This window comes from Xenopus tropicalis, chromosome 6, assembly GCF_000004195.4.
Source record: "Xenopus tropicalis strain Nigerian chromosome 6, UCB_Xtro_10.0, whole genome shotgun sequence".
Taxonomy (NCBI): domain Eukaryota; kingdom Metazoa; phylum Chordata; class Amphibia; order Anura; family Pipidae; genus Xenopus; species Xenopus tropicalis.
The window spans coordinates 91,551,574-91,571,164 of NC_030682.2; the positions used below are offsets into that span (position 1 = coordinate 91,551,574).

The window sequence follows — 19,591 nt, forward strand, 5'->3', positions numbered from 1 at the left end:
TGGCAGTGTTGTGTATCAAGAGAGGGCAGAAACTGGGCAGTTCTCAGGTACTTTGCCTTGGTTAGTCTGTGGTTGCTAAGAACCCAGAAAAGACTGTCCAATACATTTACGTGGAGGCGAGAGCAAAGAGAGCATGCTAGATCTCAGGTGGTCTTAAAAGGTGACATTTTAGGGAGATATAAGCAATATTCCCTCTAAGATGTGCACTCATGCCAGTGCACACAAATTATGAGGCCAACGCCAGCAACAAATTGTGGTGGCACAAAGAATTTTGCATGGAAACACATAATTTGGTACTTATTCCCACTCCTCTGCACATACAGTTTTTTAAAGGGTGCCCATGGTTTTATAAAAATTTGGGCAACAGGGCTAAAAAAAAGGTCTAGCGGGAGCATGGGACATAAGTTGTGGAGCTGTGCGCATGTTTATATACGTTATATATAAGACATATATATATATAGTTTGGTTTTTTTTTTCGTGGAAATTTTGAAAAAACATATATGTGTAAGGTAGTGTTTGCTGAAAAAGAGGCGGAAGGCATCACTGAAGTTGAATTGCCTGTTGCTGTGAAGACAACCGAGGAACCTACTCCTATGTATGGAATGCCACCTAATGCAGAAACTGAACTTTGTTCCCCCTATGTGACCATAGAGGTCATGTCAAACTGAACTGTCCAGTTTGGCTCTATTGGTCTAGACGGGCCAATTCCCTTTTGCTTCTTTCCCATTTTGAGTGAGATATATACAATTGTATTATGTCATATAAACTGGAATGGTGGCTACCTATGGTAAGAGCAACAGGCAAGTGAAACAGCTGCGTGTGATATCCAGTGTACTAATTGTTTAGTAAGGTTGCTGTTCCACTGCCTTCCAAATCATTGCAAAAAGTTGGTGAGACTAAAGGTGGCCATACACGCACCGATATTATCGTACGAAACCTCGTTTCGTACGATAATCGGTGCGTGTATGGCATGTCAGCGAGCCAACCGATATCGCAGGAAGCTGCTGATATCGGCCGACTCGCCGATCGGCCAAGTTAGAAAATTTTGATCGGGCGCCATAGAAGGCGCCTGACCAAAATTCTCCCTTCAGAGCTGAATCGGCAGAAGGAGGTAGAAATCCTATTGTTTCTACCTCCTTACCTGCCGATTCAGCCCTGAATGGTGTGTGGCGGATCTGACGATGTTTCGTGCGACCGACGGTCGTACGAAACATCGTGAGATCGCCACGTGTATGGCCAGCTTTATACTTTAGCTTTAAGACATCTATTATTCCTGCAAGGGCCCAGCTGATAAGCAGTAGCAGTGCATTGTCTGGAGAGAAAGAATCACAATAAACAGAACAATGATATCAATGTCCTTTGCGTATTCTATTCCTTTCTATATAAAGAATTTAGGAGTAATGTATCTCTGCCTCTTAGCATTTCATAGTTGGGTATAATATGTCAGTACATACAGTTCTGGTTACCCTTGATTTATGGAGATACTGCACAGTCTTCTAGAAGTATACTAAATTGTATCTGGGATGACAATAAAGCTCAGGAAGAATAAAAGCCAAAGATGATATAGTAGAAGAGGTTTTGTTTTCTCACACACCACTGTTAGGAATTCAGTACAAATGATACATATTTCCCAGTGAGCACTATAAAGACTTCATGCTGTTTAGCAAACACACAGGGAGCACTTGGGATATTATATAGTTACTTTGCATGATGCACTGTATTATGGATATTAGATAGACTTTCTGGGTTACGTTACTTCCACAGTACCGAAAATAACTGAACGATGAGATATCACCCTGAACAAGTATTTTCTGTCTATGAATAGTGATGACTGATTGTTATACTGTAGACAAATTTCCAGAGAATGAATTTGAAACCCTAGATTATAGAAGAGCTCTGGTGGTGTAGAAACGTTTCCTTGCCCAATATCAGAGGGGTATCTAAGCTCCTGTTCTACCCAAGCAGCACAAGCCTCGGTAGCCTTGAGGCCAATGCACAGCTCCTACACTGCCACTGCAGGAGAGCGAATGGCCCAGGCTAGTGAGACGCCTCTGTTGGCTCTCAGACAGACAAGCGAGGCTGCTGCAGCTGTGTTGTGGGCGGGATCTCCTCACCTCCCTACACTGCTGCTCTCTGCTCCGGTTCCAATCTACATTTAGATCCTTAACACGTTTTCTGTTTCTCTCTCCTCCCCTTTGCCTGTCTCTCTTTCTGCCTTTTCCCTTCTCCCCTCCCCTCCCCCCGCTGTTCTATGCCCCCTTTCTCTCCCTATGTGATCGGCTTTTCCTTCTATTACTCTGTGTCTTCTCTATCTCTGCCCTCCTCTTCGGTCTCCTTCCTGCACCCCTTCCTTCCCCTTTGGCTTTTGGTGGTCTCTCTATATTAGCTCGCCGGGCGACCCTGTTCACCGTTCATCCATTAATGGCGGCATCTTCAGAAGAGGAGACTGACCGGCGACCCATCCGAAGAGTCCGGTCCAAAAGTGACACCCCTTATCTGGCCGAGGCCAGGATCTCCCTGAACCTAGAGACAGGTAAGGAGCTGCCGCCTACAGTGGAGCTGTCCGTACTGCTAGTGCTGAATTGCTTCTGCCCAATGCTTCTGCCAATTCACTAATAGCGCTTCTTTGTGTCATCTTTTGGGGCTGTATAAATGGTGGCATCCCGCAATCAAGCTGTGACATGTGCCAGAGCTGTCTCATGGTGTCCTCTCTCACATGTGGCAAGCCTGTAGTGGGAAAGCCTCAGCTATACTAGGTCATTCATTGCCTGGAGTCCACCAGTCTTGATGTTTGCTGTGGGGAAAATTGTTAACCTCCTACTTTTTAGACAGAGACTTCATCCTGGACTATCATACTGTTGACGAACTATAGCTCCCAGTATCCCCTCAAAACCAATGCTGTAGTTCAGCAACAGCTAGAAAGCAAAAAATGTAAAACCTTGCTTTAAACCTGCATTTACCAAGGGGGAGCACCAGGTTGTTTTGCACCAAAGTTATTAAACCCACTACCTAAGTAATTGCTAAACCGCTTGGAAATGTACAAATGGTTCCAGTACTGCTCTGTGTACTCATTGTGTACTCTCCAAACTGGGTGCAGCCCAGGTGTGCAGCACAGTCTATTCATAGAAGCCCAGAAACTGTATGACCAATAATTTGGTTTTGTATCCTGCATGCTCTTGATTAATTAGTCCCCAGGTTCCAAGAGTGTCTAACCTGAAACCCTCTGGGTGTTACTGAACAAGCAGTCCCACCAATAATGACAAAGGGTGTCAAGACATGACAGTTACTGTAGTTTAACAACAGTTGGTGGACCAGCGTTGGACATTAATGCCCCCTAGATTTTTTAACTTTAAAGTCAGCAAGGTATTTAATGGAACAGATAATTACAGCCCAGAGAACAGGGGTTTTTACAGAATGGTCTAAATGTAATTATTAAATGTGATGAGATCAGTGGAGAGGCAGAGAAGTGTTAATATATGCCCTGCGATGTCTCATCATGTTACTTATTGTACAGTGTATCATGGTGACACAAGTAGATCGGCTGCTAGCCCTGAATGGGAATCATTTAACAACTACTGACATTTACTATTACGAGTATGTTGCAATCTGACCGTCACATGAAATGGCAATTGAAATGAAATTACAACAGGAGATATTAAGATCCTCTTTGAGTTAATATATTTGGCAAATCCACTTTGTCTGAGTTCTCTGCATGACTAAGTATCATGGCATGTCACCATATCCATCATCCGGTTTATTTAGCACTCTAATAATAAGAACATATAAATGGCTTAGCAAGTCATCAGTGATTACTGCTTGCTGTATTTGAATAAATTCTCATTTAATTAAATTATAAATGTCTACCAACATATTATAGTGTACTGCTCACATATTTCATTTGGTTGTTGTTTATTTATTGATTAAACACTCCAGCAGCAGAGATTTATTAATAAGGTCACATCCTAGGGAATTAGCCAGTTTTAATTTAATGTACTTACAATGGTTTTGTTTTCATTTTTTTATCAGTGTATCAGTGTCTTTATGAACCCTTTTATATAGAAAATGTATCAGCTTGTAATAATAGCTATACCATATGCATTTCTAATCAGCTTACTCTGCAAAAAAGACTTACTTATTTTATCAGAAAATTATTTTTAAGCATGTTTGCTGGAAGGAATACAAGGATGTGTTGCCATGGAGATTGGATTGCTGTGACTAGGGAAGAACAGCTCTGAGGCCAGTCAGTCGTACATAGGGTTATGCGTTTAGATTTGTTCATTCAGATTTTCATGGTGCAAGCAGTAATGTTGCTGAAATAGTAACATTATATTCAAGATGTAAATGCTCTTTGTTTTGTTTGTTCTTTGTCCTCTAAAATGTTCTGCTATTACGTTATAATTGACATTTAGCTGTTCCCTCAAACGGTTGCTTTGTGAACTGCACATTTGCTACAATATTCTAATGAAGTGTAAGTTGTCAGAATTGGTGTTTTCAAGGCTCATATATAAATAAATCATAAATGTCTGTTGCAAAGGCTTTCAAAGCAAAGCAGTTTCTTGTTTGCAGCTGTCAGGTACCGATTCCTAATCAGATAGTGATTTAAAACTCTTGTGGGGCACAAATTTTAAAAGAGGTGTATGTAACTAGATTTGCAATAGTGACTGCTAAAAGTTTGTATGGTAAATTAAAAGGTTTGTTCAATTTTGAGGTCCTATTCTTAAAGGAGAATGGTACAATCACTGGGGGGGTGCAAAAATGTTAGGCACCCCCCCCAGTGATTGTAATCACTTACCTTATACCCTGCATGAGCCGGGGGTAGCTGTGAGAGCATTCCTCTTCCTTCCTCTGTTTTTGCGCGACTTGCGCAGTAAAGTGAAAAGCTGAACTTTAACAAGAAAGCCAGCTTATTCCCTGTACCGCATATGCATCGGCCCCGGGATCGCGAAGAAAGAAGACAAAAGAGGATCGCTCATTCCCAGCTGCCCCAGGCTGGTGCGTTTTTTTCCTAACAAAAGCACCTACCCGGGGTAAGTGATTACAATCACTGGGGCTGCCTAACCTTTTTGGCAACCCATCCCCCCACTTTACATTTCCTTCTCCTTTAACATCTTTTCAATTTGCCTTTATATTCTATTTCAATCGTTTTTGAATTATTTGTCTTTTCCCACCTTTTTTTCAGCTTTCAAGCCCTTCCCTGATAGCACTGGCCATGGAAGTTGACTTTGTCAAAATGAGGAAATTTTAGTATATTTTACCTGACTTGATGTTGGTTCATAACTCATCTAAGAGCTGAACCACCAGTAATTAGACATAAACTACTTGTAGCTAGCGTTTTCAAAAGTCTGAGCAGCCCTATTCAGATTACATTGTTATTTGACTGATGTCAAAAAGAAGTAAAGAAAAAAACAAACAACATATTTATGCAAACATTACAAACAATTACCAGTTTTTGCTGAATTTAACAGTTTGGAAACAAAATGAAACAAGAACTGCAGTATGTACCCTTTGGCAGAAATCATAACCTCCAAAGGTTTCTAACAGTCTTTCCTTTCTAGCTTTAGGAACTTATTTCCTCTTTCCTTGCAGAAAGCTTCTCATTCACAAATACTGCCCACATATTTTCAATAATATTTATGTTTTGGGCCTGTCAAGTCTATTTATTGTTGATTGATGAGGTATGTTTTGGATCATGGTCTTGTTAGAGCATTCAGCCATTTGCACCTTCAGGTTTTCATTGATTGTGGGAAATGCAAATTATACACTTGATTATTGAAGTCAAACAGTTCAGTATCACTTTCATTAGACTACAGTAAAAATGTATATGGTCTTTCCCTCTTAAAGATACTGACACCACAAATTAAACCTTTTCTACAGCTATCATAATGTTGAATTTGCATGCTATTTATAGCTATCCAATAAAAGTATTTGCCAATGATTTACATCATTGACCTCCCATGTTCCTCTATGAGGAGGCTGCCATATTTGTGCAGCAGCATTAAAAGTAACTGACTGAGAAGGGACAGTCAGGTTGGCAAAACAGTCAGGATTAGGAACTTCAAGTAACAATTACTTACAAAAGCAGCCCTAGTAGTATGAATGCATCACTACTCCCATGCCAGCTAAACATTCTTGAAGAACATTTTCAGTGGTTTTGCTGTAGAAATATGACCAGGCTACAGGAGTTTTCAATAGTTTGCCATGACTTCCATCTCTAATGTCATTTCTGATAATGCAAATTAAATCAGGATGCATATTTATCATTTTATAGCCCTTCACTCTTTTGTTGGTTATCTATATTTTGCAGATCCTGCTTAGAGAAGCCTGTTATTATTAATATTATCTGTTATTTTAGTGCATGTCTGTTATGTGTAAGCACAACACTCTGGGAGGTTGCAAGTCTCAGAGAATTTATTATAGCTATTATTAAGGCTTACGTCGGTAATTAAGCACTGAGTTCTTACAAAAAATAAACAAATAACACTAGTGGATCATCTGGAGAGGCACCCAAACATCAAGTGATAAGATAAAAATGATGCTTTACATTTACAAAGTAGGTCACATTTAAGATTTTTTGCTGCAGAGAAATCAAAGAGTGACTAGGTATATTCAAGCAAAACTGTTCATCTACATTTCATTGCTTATTATATAAGTGCAATTTTGAATGCAATCTCCATTTTAGAATTTTACTCCAGAATTCCTGTTTTATTGAATAGGATTTTAGCACAACTGACTCCAGGGAAATTTGCATGAATGCAACTGTGCTGCACTCATAAATTACCCCAATAATCATCTACATTTTAAATAGCAACAGTATGATTTACTCTAGGATGTGTCACCTCATTTACAGTAGGCTTTTCTTGTGGTATTTTATTTAGAATACCATTTGTATGTTTTTTTACAATTATTATTAAACTTTAATTTTGACAGAAGGTATGGAGAAAAGGGGTGGAGAGGTTACAAGAGAAATAAGAAGCCAGGAACATTATCATAAACATACTAATCCAATCAGTGTAACAGATGGCAGCTTACTAATACATTAGTACAAGGATATTTTATCTAATGATCATTTCTACGACTGCTTTTAGTTGACTGTATATTAATACATAGTACTTGCATTTTTCTAACTTTAGATTTTGTTTCCACTTTATAAAATTATCTAGGGTGCCTTCCATGGCTACAGTTAATTCTTCCATTCTCATGCATACCTGTGTAAAAACCATTCATATAGTTGGTCTAGTTGTTGTTTTCCTAGTGTGTAGCTATAACTGCCCTAGCATATTAAAACAATCATTATTTGATCATTCTTAATAATGGTGATCATGAATCCTGGTGATCATGTTCAAGGCCAACTGGCCAAGAGATATGAAGGGGGGTTCCCAGTTTAGTTTAATTAGTTTAGTGCCGTAACTCTAGCATAAAGGTAAAACAGTAATATATAACATCATACAATCATTTTATAGTTAGTTTCATATTTGGCACTCCTGCAACAAATCTTTAGACCTTCTGTTCAACAAAATTATATTTATTTAAGTACTTTGCATTTTCCCATCTAATGGGACAAGAGCATATGAAAGTCTACTACCTGGCCCAAAATAAATATTTTTTCTACTAGAGAGATAATTAGGTGTACTGAACTCTGTCACAAACCAACCCCTTTTTCAGGAAAGACAGTGTCCAAGTAGGATAATCCCTTAACCCCTATAGCCTGATGGAATTGTAGACTCGCCTTAAAGTGGGATTAAAGATAAGCAATTGTTTCAGTGCCTGGCAGGATTATGGAGATTTTTTGAGTTATTATAGTGCTTATGAGATGGGTCTCTACTTTCATAAATTCTATGGCTTTAGTGCCATAGACCTTCTGTAAGGTCCATGACTAGGGATGCACTGAATCCAGAATTCGGCTCCTGGCCGATCCAAATCCTAAAAATCATGTGACTTTCTCATGTAAAAATGGAAGTTACAAATTTTAATGTTTAACTCTCACATACCCTAATCAACATCTGGCAATTAGGATTCTGATTTGGTTCGGTATTCAGCCGAATCTTTTACGAAGGATTCAGTGTTTTGCCAAATCCAAAAAAAGTGGATTCAGTGCATCCATATCCATGACATATTGTTTTTGTACCCAGTTTTGTCTACTATATAGCCAAGAGTAGATGCATAAAAATCTGTTAATCAGGGATGCGCCAAATTGAGAAACGATTGAACCAAACCTTTGCAATCAGGTGACTTTTGGCAAACGTGAAAAGGTAAATCCCAGTATTTTTCTACACACTGTGTGAGCAGTTCCTCTTAGCCCTTCCCTAATCTGCATTTGCAAATTAGGGTTCAGATTCAGTTTTGAATACAGAACTCAGTGAATGCCTGGTATTAATGTCACAGAGATCCAGTTCCCCCTCACTCTCAGCCTGTAGAGGAAATTTCACTGATTTCTGCCCCAGATAACTTTAGAGAAAAATTAAGTCAAGCTTGAAAAGAATTACATTTACATTTCTTATAAATAAGTCTCAAACTGCAAAGTCCTGCAGTGTAACATTGACTTGTGTGAAATGTACTATCACACTAGTTATCCCCACTTCTTTGTAGTTTCGGTTTCTGTTATGATAAAGGTTTTGTGCAGCCTGCATATCATCACTGACATGAAACTACTTATACTAAATGCCCAGGGACTGGGGTGGAGAGAAAGGAAACTAAAGGGTGCTGATATCACTCAGCACTAAAACCACAGAGAGAAGGAATGCTGATTTGCAGATGAAGCATACTGAACTGGAGCAGTGAAATTAGTGTATCTGATATAATATTACAATAGATTATCAGAGGACTTCCCTTGTCATTTAATGTTATCAAAAAAATATTAGGTATAGATTATAGTATTGTCTGAAACAGATACAAAACTCTCTCTGTTGAACATTCATTTTTCAAAGTCACATGGTTCCATTTTTAATTTCATTGTGATATTTAACTTTGCAAATTGGCTCAGATATCACTGACTACATTATGCCACAAGTGAATTTTAAGATGAATTGCCATTTCAGACATGTAAAATCCATTAAAATTTACCCTATAAAGAAGAACTGATTTATGAAGGTTGTTGTGGCATCCTTCTTATATTAATGTGTTAAACAGCAATGCGAAATTGTAGTGTTCATTTTGACAGTATAAAAAGTAGATAAACAAGTAGATGGAACACAGCGCGTTGCTTTAGACTCCCTGAATGGTCTGCACTTATTGTATTAGCATCAATGTGTTCTGTTTCCAGTGTTTAGAACATTTACTTAAACACTTAAACACATTTGCAGTGGGCAGATTTGCACCAGTGCAGTAACCTATGCCTTGCCAGGCCAGTTGAGAAGAAAGTCTGAGGCAAAGTGCCTATAAGACATGCCCCCAACTCCCCTCACTCATTCTTAAGCAAGGGGGGCAGGGGACGAGCTAGTGCCAAAGTTATCAAAGAGAGTGACGAGAGGGCAGGGAGTGACTAGAAGCACAGACTCCCTGCATCCTCCTGGGCCCTGAACTAGGGGGTAGCAAACAGAAGAGGTATTTAACCCCCCCCCCAGGGTTGCACCCTAGGCACATACCTATTCTGTTTGCCCCTAGTTCCAGCTCTGAACACATGGTATCCACAATTTGTGGATTTCTGAAAGTTGATTTACATATATTGGAGTGTGACTTTTTTTAATCTGACACAATATTATATTTACAGTTGTAAGATGGAGAAAAAGATGTTACCAGCCTTTAGTAAATTCTATTATAAACTTCACTCTTTCAAATTTAAATTTTAATTTTAAAGCCAACAAAATCCTGCTCCTTATCACTTAGCTTCTTAAAATAACAACCACTTTGAATTTAGCTATAACGCTTTATTTTTTTACTATTGTGTGGAGTCATTTTGTCTCTTACTTATACCACATAGCTTTACTTTAAGCCTAATAAATTAGCAACAACTCTTGATGAGAGACTCAGTATATTTTATAACTGTACCAAGACATAACAAGTCTGTGTTATTAAGCTGAACACTGTGAATCTCGGCTTGGAGTAAAACCTTGTTGATGCAAGCAATAAATTGAGCATTCTCATTTAATGAAAACCATCGCTTAATACTAAGCTTGCTCCTGTGGGACTAGTCTGAGCAGGTTTAGCTAGGGTTGTTTTAGATGGTCCTTGTGCTGACTCTTGGGGGATGTATGGTAGACAGTAGTTATTAATAATTGGATTTAACTCACAGACACATTTACTTTCAAAGTACTGTCTACTTCACCAACTAGCAGATTTTTTTTATCATTACTGTGAATATACTAGAAAATTTGTTGAATTACAGTGGCTTGCAAAAGTATTCGGCCCCCTTGAACTTTTCCACATTTTGTCACATTACAGCCACAAACATGAATCAATTTTATTGGAATTCCACGTGAAAGACCAATACAAAGTGGTGTACACGTGAGAAGTGGAACGAAAATCATACATGATTCCAAACATTTTTTACAAATAAATAACTGCAAAGTGGGGTGTGCGTAATTATTCAGCCCCCTGAGTCAATACTTTGTAGAACCACCTTTTGCTGCAATTACAGCTACCAGTCTTAGGGTATGTCTCTACCAGCTTTGCACATCTAGAGACTGAAATCCTTGCCCATTCTTCTTTGCAAAACAGCTCCAGCTCAGTCAGATTAGATGGACAGCGTTTGTGAACAGCAGTTTTCAGATCTTGCCACAGATTCTCGATTGGATTTAGATCTGGACTTTGACTGGGCCATTCTAACACACGGATATGTTTTGTTTTAAACCATTCCATTGTTACCCTGGCTTTATGTTTAGGGTCGTTGTCCTGCTGGAAGGTGAACCTCCGCCCCAGTCTCAAGTCTTTTGCAGACTCCAAGAGGTTTTCTTCCAAGATTGCCCTGTATTTGGCTCCATCCATCTTCCCATCAACTCTGACCAGCTTCCCTGTCCCTGCTGAAGAGAAGCACCCCAGAGCATGATGCTGCCACCACCATATTTGACAGTGGGGGTGGTGTGTTCAGAGTGATGTGCAGTGCTAGTTTTCCTTCACACATAGCGTTTTGCATTTTGGCCAAAAAGTTCCATTTTGGTCTCATCTGACCAGAGCACCTTCTTCCACATGTTTGCTGTGTCCCCCACATGGCTTGTGGCAAACTGCAAACGGGACTTCTTATGGTTTTCTGTTAACAATGACTTTCTTCTTGCCACTCTTCCATAAAGGCCAACTTTGTGCAGTGCACGACTAATAGTTGTCCTATGGACAGATTCCCCCACCTGAGCTGTAGGTCTCTGCAGCTCGTCCAGAGTCACCATGGGCCTCTTGGCTGCATTTCTGATCAGCGCTCTCCTTGTTCGGCCTGTGAGTTTAGGTGGACGGCCTTGTCTTGGTAGGTTTACAGTTGTGCCATACTCCTTCCATTTCTGAATGATCGCTTGAACAGTGCTCCGTGGGATGTTCAAGGCTTTGGAAATCTTTTTGTAGCCTAAGCCTGCTTTACATTTCTCAATAACTTTATCCCCGACCTGTCTGGTGTGTTCTTTGGACTTCATGGTGTTGTTGCTCCCAATATTCTCAGAGACAACCTCTGAGGCTGTCACAGAGCAGCTGTATTTGTACTGAGATTAGATTACACACAGGTGCACTCTATTTAGTCATTAGCACTCATCAGGCAATGTCTATGGGCAACTGACTGCACTCAGACCAAAGGGGGCTGAATAATTACGCACACTCCACTTTGCAGTTATTTATTTGTAAAAAATGTTTGGAATCATGTATGATTTTCGTTCCACTTCTCACGTGTACACCATTTTGTATTGGTCTTTCACGTGGAATTCCAATAAAACTGATTCATGTTTGTGGCTGTAATGTGACAAAATCTGGAAAAGTTCCAGGGGGCCGAATACTTTTGCAAGCCACTGTAATTAAGGAATTAAATTGTGATGAATGCATGTGTCATAACCTTAATAATAGCTTTCTATTGGAAACAGGTATTTAGACACTACATATGTCTTACTGATATTGCTTAATATTTATAAAAAAAAACATTTTGGACAAACAAGATATTACTGATATAGTGTTTTGCACAAAACAAGCTGACTGCTTGAGAAACATATATGTTTCAATATGTTTCATATATCATATATGTTCATATTTCCATTCCATCAGTGCCGTGACAACAAGACAAAAATGCTTGTGTTATAGTCACCCTGTTACAGTTCTGTGCATTTACAATGTGTATTTAACACAAACCTCAGCCTAAATGGGCTTCAGAATGAGTTTCACACCCTCCTCCAATCATTTAGTATTTACGTGTCTCCTGTTATATGTATTTTATTGCAACACAAACCCAGAAATGAAACAAAACCCCTGGCTTTGGGAAATGTGGTTGTAAAGTGGATTGTTTCTCCTTTTTGTCTCTTGGATAGCAGGGCTCATTCACTTTATTCTTAAACCTCTTTTTTCAGCAACCTAGCCCACCAAATAAAGTCACTACAGACTAAAACTGACTGTTGGAGCAATCTTATGGGACGATCTTACCACTTTTATAGAGTACATCTGCTCAAGTTTTGGAAACCATGCTAAATTCACCCTCTGATTTTATAATTAAAAACGTACAATATTTTCCTGTAATCTATATGGGCCAACTGTATCGGCATACCCCATGTCTCCCTTAAATGCAAAGGTGTTATCTCTTTCTTGACTTTGCTCCAGCATGTTGCCCAAGATACTTTGGTACATAATCCCCACTGTGTCAGGTCTTGACAGGCTGTAATTCCCAGCGGGACCCCATTCTTTCATTTCTCTCTTTCCTACTCAAAAGCTCCAAGTGAGAATAATGTGTATTAATTGAAGGATCAACTTCTTTGAAAGCTTCATTCTAGCAATTAAAAGTAATTTTCTTTTTAGAGGCGATTACCCAAACTCATCAAAGCTATATTATTAGGAACAGCATGGGTCAGGCCTAGAAGAAAAGAGATAATAAATCTTTATCGCTCACTCTGGTAATCATAATTCGTTTATTCACGCAGTGTATGACATTTTCATTTAACTAATATATCAGTTTTGTGACTGAAATGAGAAGATAATTAAAATAAAAGCAAGTTTTTACCATACGAAATTCTGTTGACTATGTAATAGGGCAAATGTTGCTATTGAGAGGCTTCTTTTACCATGTCATAAAACTAGGTTGTCAAGCCCACATCCAGAGGCTTCTGTTGCCTATGTAGCTCTATGTACAAGCTGGCAATAGACAGCAATGGCAATAGGGACTCCTAGTTTTCATAGCAACAGGTGACTAGGCTTTCTCCTGCAGTACTCCCCACCATGGTTCACTGTATATATAGTGCATTTGTTTTAATTGTAAAATATGAATGTTTTTTGTTATTTATTCCACTAAACAGAGCAAAAATGGAAACTGAACATTCTACTTGTTATGAGTACAATCAAAACAAAAATAGCTCAAAATAGCTCAGTAAGAAGCTTCTGTATAATGAGCTACTCCCTATTTCACATGGGATGGGTATGTTTATAGAGGGGGCTTCTTAGTGGAATAGTTACTTGTTTGTACTCTCTGCTCTATTCTTTCTCTAATGAACAAGAAATCAAATGTGATTTAAAATGTATATTATGATAATTCTATTTCACCTTAAGCCAGAGAGCAACTGCTCTGAACACATGACTTATTAATTAGTTGTGATGAGCTTCCTGTTGTTTTTCATTACTATAATCAAGTAAAACAACATGTTATTCATGATGTTAACATCAACTCTATAGAAGTTATGCAAATAAAAGGGTTAGTTTATTTCAATAAGTAACAGAACCTCTGATAATATTGAGTGTCATTTAAGAATTGAGTTTGTGGCTATTGGGATGCGCATAGGGTGCCAATAATCAGCTGCATTAATTCATGTTAAGCAGCAAATATGAAATAAATTGGAGCAAGAGGGAGTGCTGCATTAGACATACAGACATACACTTTTCATGCTATTTATGCTAATACTTTTAGATTATAATATCACAATTTAACTATGAATTAGCCATCAGACATGTCTTCTATCAAATTATGGGCCCATGTCATTAAAGAAGTTGGACAGCATTGCTCTGTTTCTTCAGTACATTGTACTGGCATGAGATCTATTCTCCGAATAGAGAGCTCCAAAATCCACAAATGTTATTCCAAGTCTGTTCTCTAAACTATTTTTTCTTTTTTAATTTCCTTATTTTGTAGTACTAAGACAACACTTTATACTTATCTCATGTCTCAAGCAATGCAGAAGTTGGTGTTCATATCTAAGAATGTGAAAATGTAAAAAAGCAGTGTGAAGTGCATACAATAACTAAAGTAAGCCTTTCAGCTATTTATTTATGATCAGTCGTCATTGATCAAAATCTTCAATCTAAGAGAAGATTGCAAAAGAGTAATAGAAGTAAATTAGGAAGTAAACATTACATAAACATTTAAGAGGCAGCAGAGGTGGTCACCAGGTTCTGACCTGGTTGGTTACTAAACGGTAGGGTTAAAGGGACATGTACAATGTCTAAAACTCTATGAGATTATGTGAATATACATATTCTCCAGAATAGGTGTTCTATACTTACAGATGCAAAAGAATTCAAAATAATCTAATTTTCTTATTGTAATCTAACATATTGGGATTACTGTGCAATAATTCAGAAGGATAGATTCAAGTGCCATTCAAGGGAAAATCATATAATAAAATAGCAAGTCAATGGCAACATAGCAGCTTTGAGACATAGTTGCTTTGAGAAGTCATCTCTATGGTTGCTGCTGCCTTTATACTCTAAACCTTTATGATGGGGAATGGAGGTTTCTTACGATTATAGACATAGAAAATATAAATATAGTTTTTGTTTTCAGAAAAAAGAAATGTTCAGATATGTAATTACACACCGTTTTAGAAAGTTTATAATATTGAGGATTTTGCAGCAACATATGATGTCATAGATACTGTTATATATGCCTATAGGTAGCGGTATCAGAATGACTATAGGAGTTAAAGAGGATAACACTTAGTGCTGTTGCTATTGATTTTATTTCAAGGCTCATCATACCCTAAGTGACAGATTACAGTATTTATCTCACTAACAATGCTGACCTCTTTCTACTCTTCTATGTTTCCCAGTACATATATATATATATATCTGCTTCATTCCTGACAAATGGTGGTTTGCAAATTAATAAATACTTGCTATAAGTGTAAAATAATTGCATACATTTTAGCACTTCATAGCCCCACTAGAAGGTGATTTAATTGCAGTGAGCATTATTAGCAGTGTTGATTGGATTTGGAAAAGCTGGAGTGGGTTTCACTGCTAGGCTTTTCGAAATCTATATATATAATTAAATACCCATCTGTTCAAATAAGCTTTGTAAATGTGAGCTCATGGAATTATATGAATGAATTTACTTGTGGTTTGTGATCCTTTCTCTGCCAACAGCTTGAAGAATATTTGCCAAAGTCCGTACTGGGTACACTGAAGAAAACTAAAAATACTCCAGTTAGGAAATGCTGAAAAATACATTATAAAAATGCTATGCCTAGTTTTTTGTCCTAATGAGTGTTGTATTTTGTGATTAACAGTTTGGTACACATTTCTTATACTGTATGTAATATTTATATTGATTCACATGCATGTAGAGAAAAGAACATGATACAGTACATGAGTTGCATGAGCCTCTTGCACACTTCTTTCTTCTCTCTTTTGTTGGATTCTGGCCAAGAAGGTATTCTGAAGCTGAAAATATTATGGATGCCAAACATGCAGGCCCTATGAAAGCATAATATGGTCTAGACATATTAATTGGTTGGGGGAGACTGTTACCAATAAAAAATGCTTTGTATTAGAAACAGTCTATGCCGGTATTCCGTTTAAGGACAGTGTCAGGTTGGAATAGTTATATAGAGTCATGACCCACAAGCACCTCTAGCTGGAGACTTGCCTGAGGTTGGGGACAGGAAGTGTGGCAATGGAGAGGTCAGAGAGAGATGTAACAAAGTATCACAAAGGTCCGGCAGAAAAATAATTGACAGATCCTACTCATAGCAGGCAGCAAGGTTATCAGACTTTGGCCAAGTAGAGGTCACAGTAGAAGCCTTAGGAAATAACAGGATAACCAGGAACAAGATTGGAACTTAATAATCAATCATCTTCTAAAATCTGCTTTTTGACACACCTACGAACACACTTGCATTTCACACTTGTTAGGAATTGTCATGGATTGGTGCACCGAATGCCCCTTCTAGAACTGTGGTAAGGGACCTTACAGATAGTAACTAAAGCTTATGGCACATGTGGCAGCTGAAATTAATGCAAACAGCCCTGTTTGCATTAATAGCCTAAAGCTTGAATTGCTAAAATTCCAAAAGTACATATCTACCTAAATTTACAAGAACCTATTTATTCACTAAACTGCCTTCTTGGTTGCTCTGCAACCTACAGTGGCTTGCAAAAGTATTCGGCCCCTTGAACTTTTCCACATTTTGTCACATTACAGCCACAAACATGAATCAATTTTATTGGAATTCCACGTGAAAGACCAATACAAAGTGGTGTACACATGAGAAGTGGAACGAAAATCATACATGATTCCAAACATTTTTTACAAATAAATAACTGCAAAGTGGGGTGTGCGTAATTATTCAGCCCCCTTTGGTCTGAGTGCAGTCAGTTGCCCATAGACATTGCCTGATGAGTGCTAATGACTAAATAGAGTGCACCTGTGTGTAATCTAATCTCAGTACAAATACAGCTGCTCTGTGACAGCCTCAGAGGTTGTCTAAGAGAATATTGGGAGCAACAACACCATGAAGTCCAAAGAACACACCAGACAGGTCAGGGATAAAGTTATTGAGAAATTTAAAATAGGCTTAGGCTACAAAAAGATTTCCAAAGCCTTGAACATCCCACGGAGCACTGTTCAAGCGATCATTCAGAAATGGAAGGAGTATGGTACAACTGTAAACCTACCAAGACAAGGCCGTCCACCTAAACTCACAGGCCGAACAAGGAGAGCGCTGATCAGAAATGCAGCCAAGAGGCCCATGGTGACTCTGGACGAGCTGCAGAGATCTACAGCTCAGGTGGGGGAATCTGTCCATAGGGCAACTATTAGTCGTGCACTGCACAAAGTTGGCCTTTATGGAAGAGTGGCAAGAAGAAAGCCATTGTTAACAGAAAACCATAAGAAGTCCCGTTTGCAGTTTGCCACAAGCCATGTGGGGGACACAGAAAACATGTGGAAGAAGGTGCTCTGGTCAGATGAGACCAAAATGGAACTTTTTGGCCAAAATGCAAAACCCTATGTGTGGCGGAAAACTAACATTGCACATCACTCTGAACACACCATCCCCACTGTCAAATATGGTGGTGGCAGCATCATGCTCTGGGGGTGCTTCTCTTCAGCAGGGACAGGGAAGCTGGTCAGAGTTGATGGGAAAATGGATGGAGCCAAATACAGGGCAATCTTGGAAGAAAACCTCTTGGAGTCTGCAAAAGACTTGAGACTGGGGCGGAGGTTCACCTTCCAGCAGGACAACGACCCTAAACATAAAGCCAGGGCAACAATGGAATGGTTTAAAACAAAACATATCCATGTGTTAGAATGGCCCAGTCAAAGTCCAGATCTAAATCCAATCGAGAATCTGTGGCAAGATCTGAAATCTGCTGTTCACAAACGCTGTCCATCTAATCTGACTGAGCTGGAGCTGTTTTGCAAAGAAGAATGGGCAAGGATTTCAGTCTCTAGATGTGCAAAGCTGGTAGAGACATACCCTAAAAGACTGGCAGCTGTAATTGCAGCAAAAGGTGGTTCTACAAAGTATTGACTCAGGGGGCTGAATAATTACGCACACCCCACTTTGCAGTTATTTATTTGTAAAAAATGTTTGGAATCATGTATGATTTTCGTTCCACTTCTCACATGTACACCACTTTGTATTGGTCTTTCATGTTGAATTCCAATAAAATTGATTCATGTTTGTGGCTGTAATGTGACAAAATGTGGAAAAGTTCAAGGGAGCCGAATACTTTTGCAAGCCACTGTATATAACCGAGATACGTAGTTGCCAGAAAGTCAGCTACCACTTAAAACTTTGTCAAAAGCTTTTGCTAACGTAGCAGAAGTCCATTGGAATGTGCATCTGAATATGGGTCCAATCAAGCCTGTCACTGCCTGTTGCATACAGACACTGAACACAGAAGGGAAGTGTCTGAAACAGGATTAAAGGAACAGTTCAGTGTAAAAATAAAAACTGGGTAAAACAGATAGAGTGTGCAAAATAAATAATATTTCTAATATAGTTCATTAGACACAAATGTAATCAATACAGGCTGGAGTGAGCTGATGTCTAACATAATAGCCAGAACACACACACAAAATAATATACTTTTAATGGACAAACTTAATTGCTGTCATTTGATCTGAAAAAATGAATTAATGGCCCTGAATGAAAAATTCTGAAAGCTGAGCAGAAGAGAATATGGCTATCTGCCAAAAGCCTATGCACTCTAGTAGAGATGTATTGATGTTGATCTATGGTGGCTGGTGAATGGTCTTAGTAATAATTGTCCCTGAACCTTTTAAACAGCAGAATGATCATAGTTCCAGAAGCAGGCTGAACTAACTGTTTGCTAAGGGTACTAAGCTATATATTTCCACGTAATGACATTCTGTTGTCAAATCACATGTAATCTAAAAACCTAGAACCATAACAATTGTATGAGGTGTACTTAAAGTAAATGAAACCATAAAGTTTTTTTACAATTCAAAAATGAAATAATTTGAAAAAACGGTTCTGTGTTCTTTTCTGCTCATTTCCATTTTCGACAGCTGTCTTTTGTATATTTATAAATAGCATCCTTACAATCCCACCTCTCCCTGTTTTCTGGACAACGTTTTAACCCCAGAAACCATGCTTAACTAAATCTACCATAAAATATTTTAGATCTGGCATGTTTTACACAATGTTCTTTACTCTACATGGAGTCCATAAATCCTTAACTCCTGTTTTCACAGATAAGGTTACAGTGAATTGCTCTCATCCTTTAACCTCAGTTAGCATCATTTATTGACTCCTTGGTGAGATGTGCTTTTTTTGAACTCCAGTCCTTAGTCCTCTACTTGATCTGTATTAATCTAGTTTAGAATAGGTTAAGGTTTATTTATTACAAACTCCTGAAGGAACTCCTTTGTGTTGTTATCACACCATGTGCCTTTTTTGCCTTGTGCTTACACTATTTATACGGCTCTTAACGATTTTCCTCAGTATTTCACATTCAGCACAACATACAATTGCAATATGTGCACAGGGGGAATATTGTGAAGAAGCCTTACGGATGTTAAATGGATTTGATTCCAACTTCATTGCATCATGGTAGACATGGTAGGACTTTTTGCCCAAGCTAGTTCTACATTCAGAATAACTAAGAAACCATTTCAAATTTATCTTATCTTATATCTATTTATCTTCACACTAGAGAGGATATAACATTAATCATATGAGTCAATTTAAATCAGGGTGCATTTACATCCACAAGAGCAGTGAGCAAATTGCACTTGTCCCTGCAG

General features: G+C 38.5%; 1 protein-coding gene across 1 annotated transcript in view; it reads left to right on the forward strand.

Annotated features, from left to right (window-relative positions):
* Positions 1-2,315: 2,315 nt before the first annotated feature.
* Positions 2,316-19,591, forward strand: part of phactr1 (phosphatase and actin regulator 1) — a gene marked incomplete in the record, with an annotated part of 155,879 nt that continues 138,603 nt past the window's right edge. Inside the window, 1 exon segment of the mRNA NM_001142167.1 lies at positions 2,316-2,533. Within this exon segment, the coding sequence (NP_001135639.1) occupies positions 2,422-2,533 (112 nt within the window).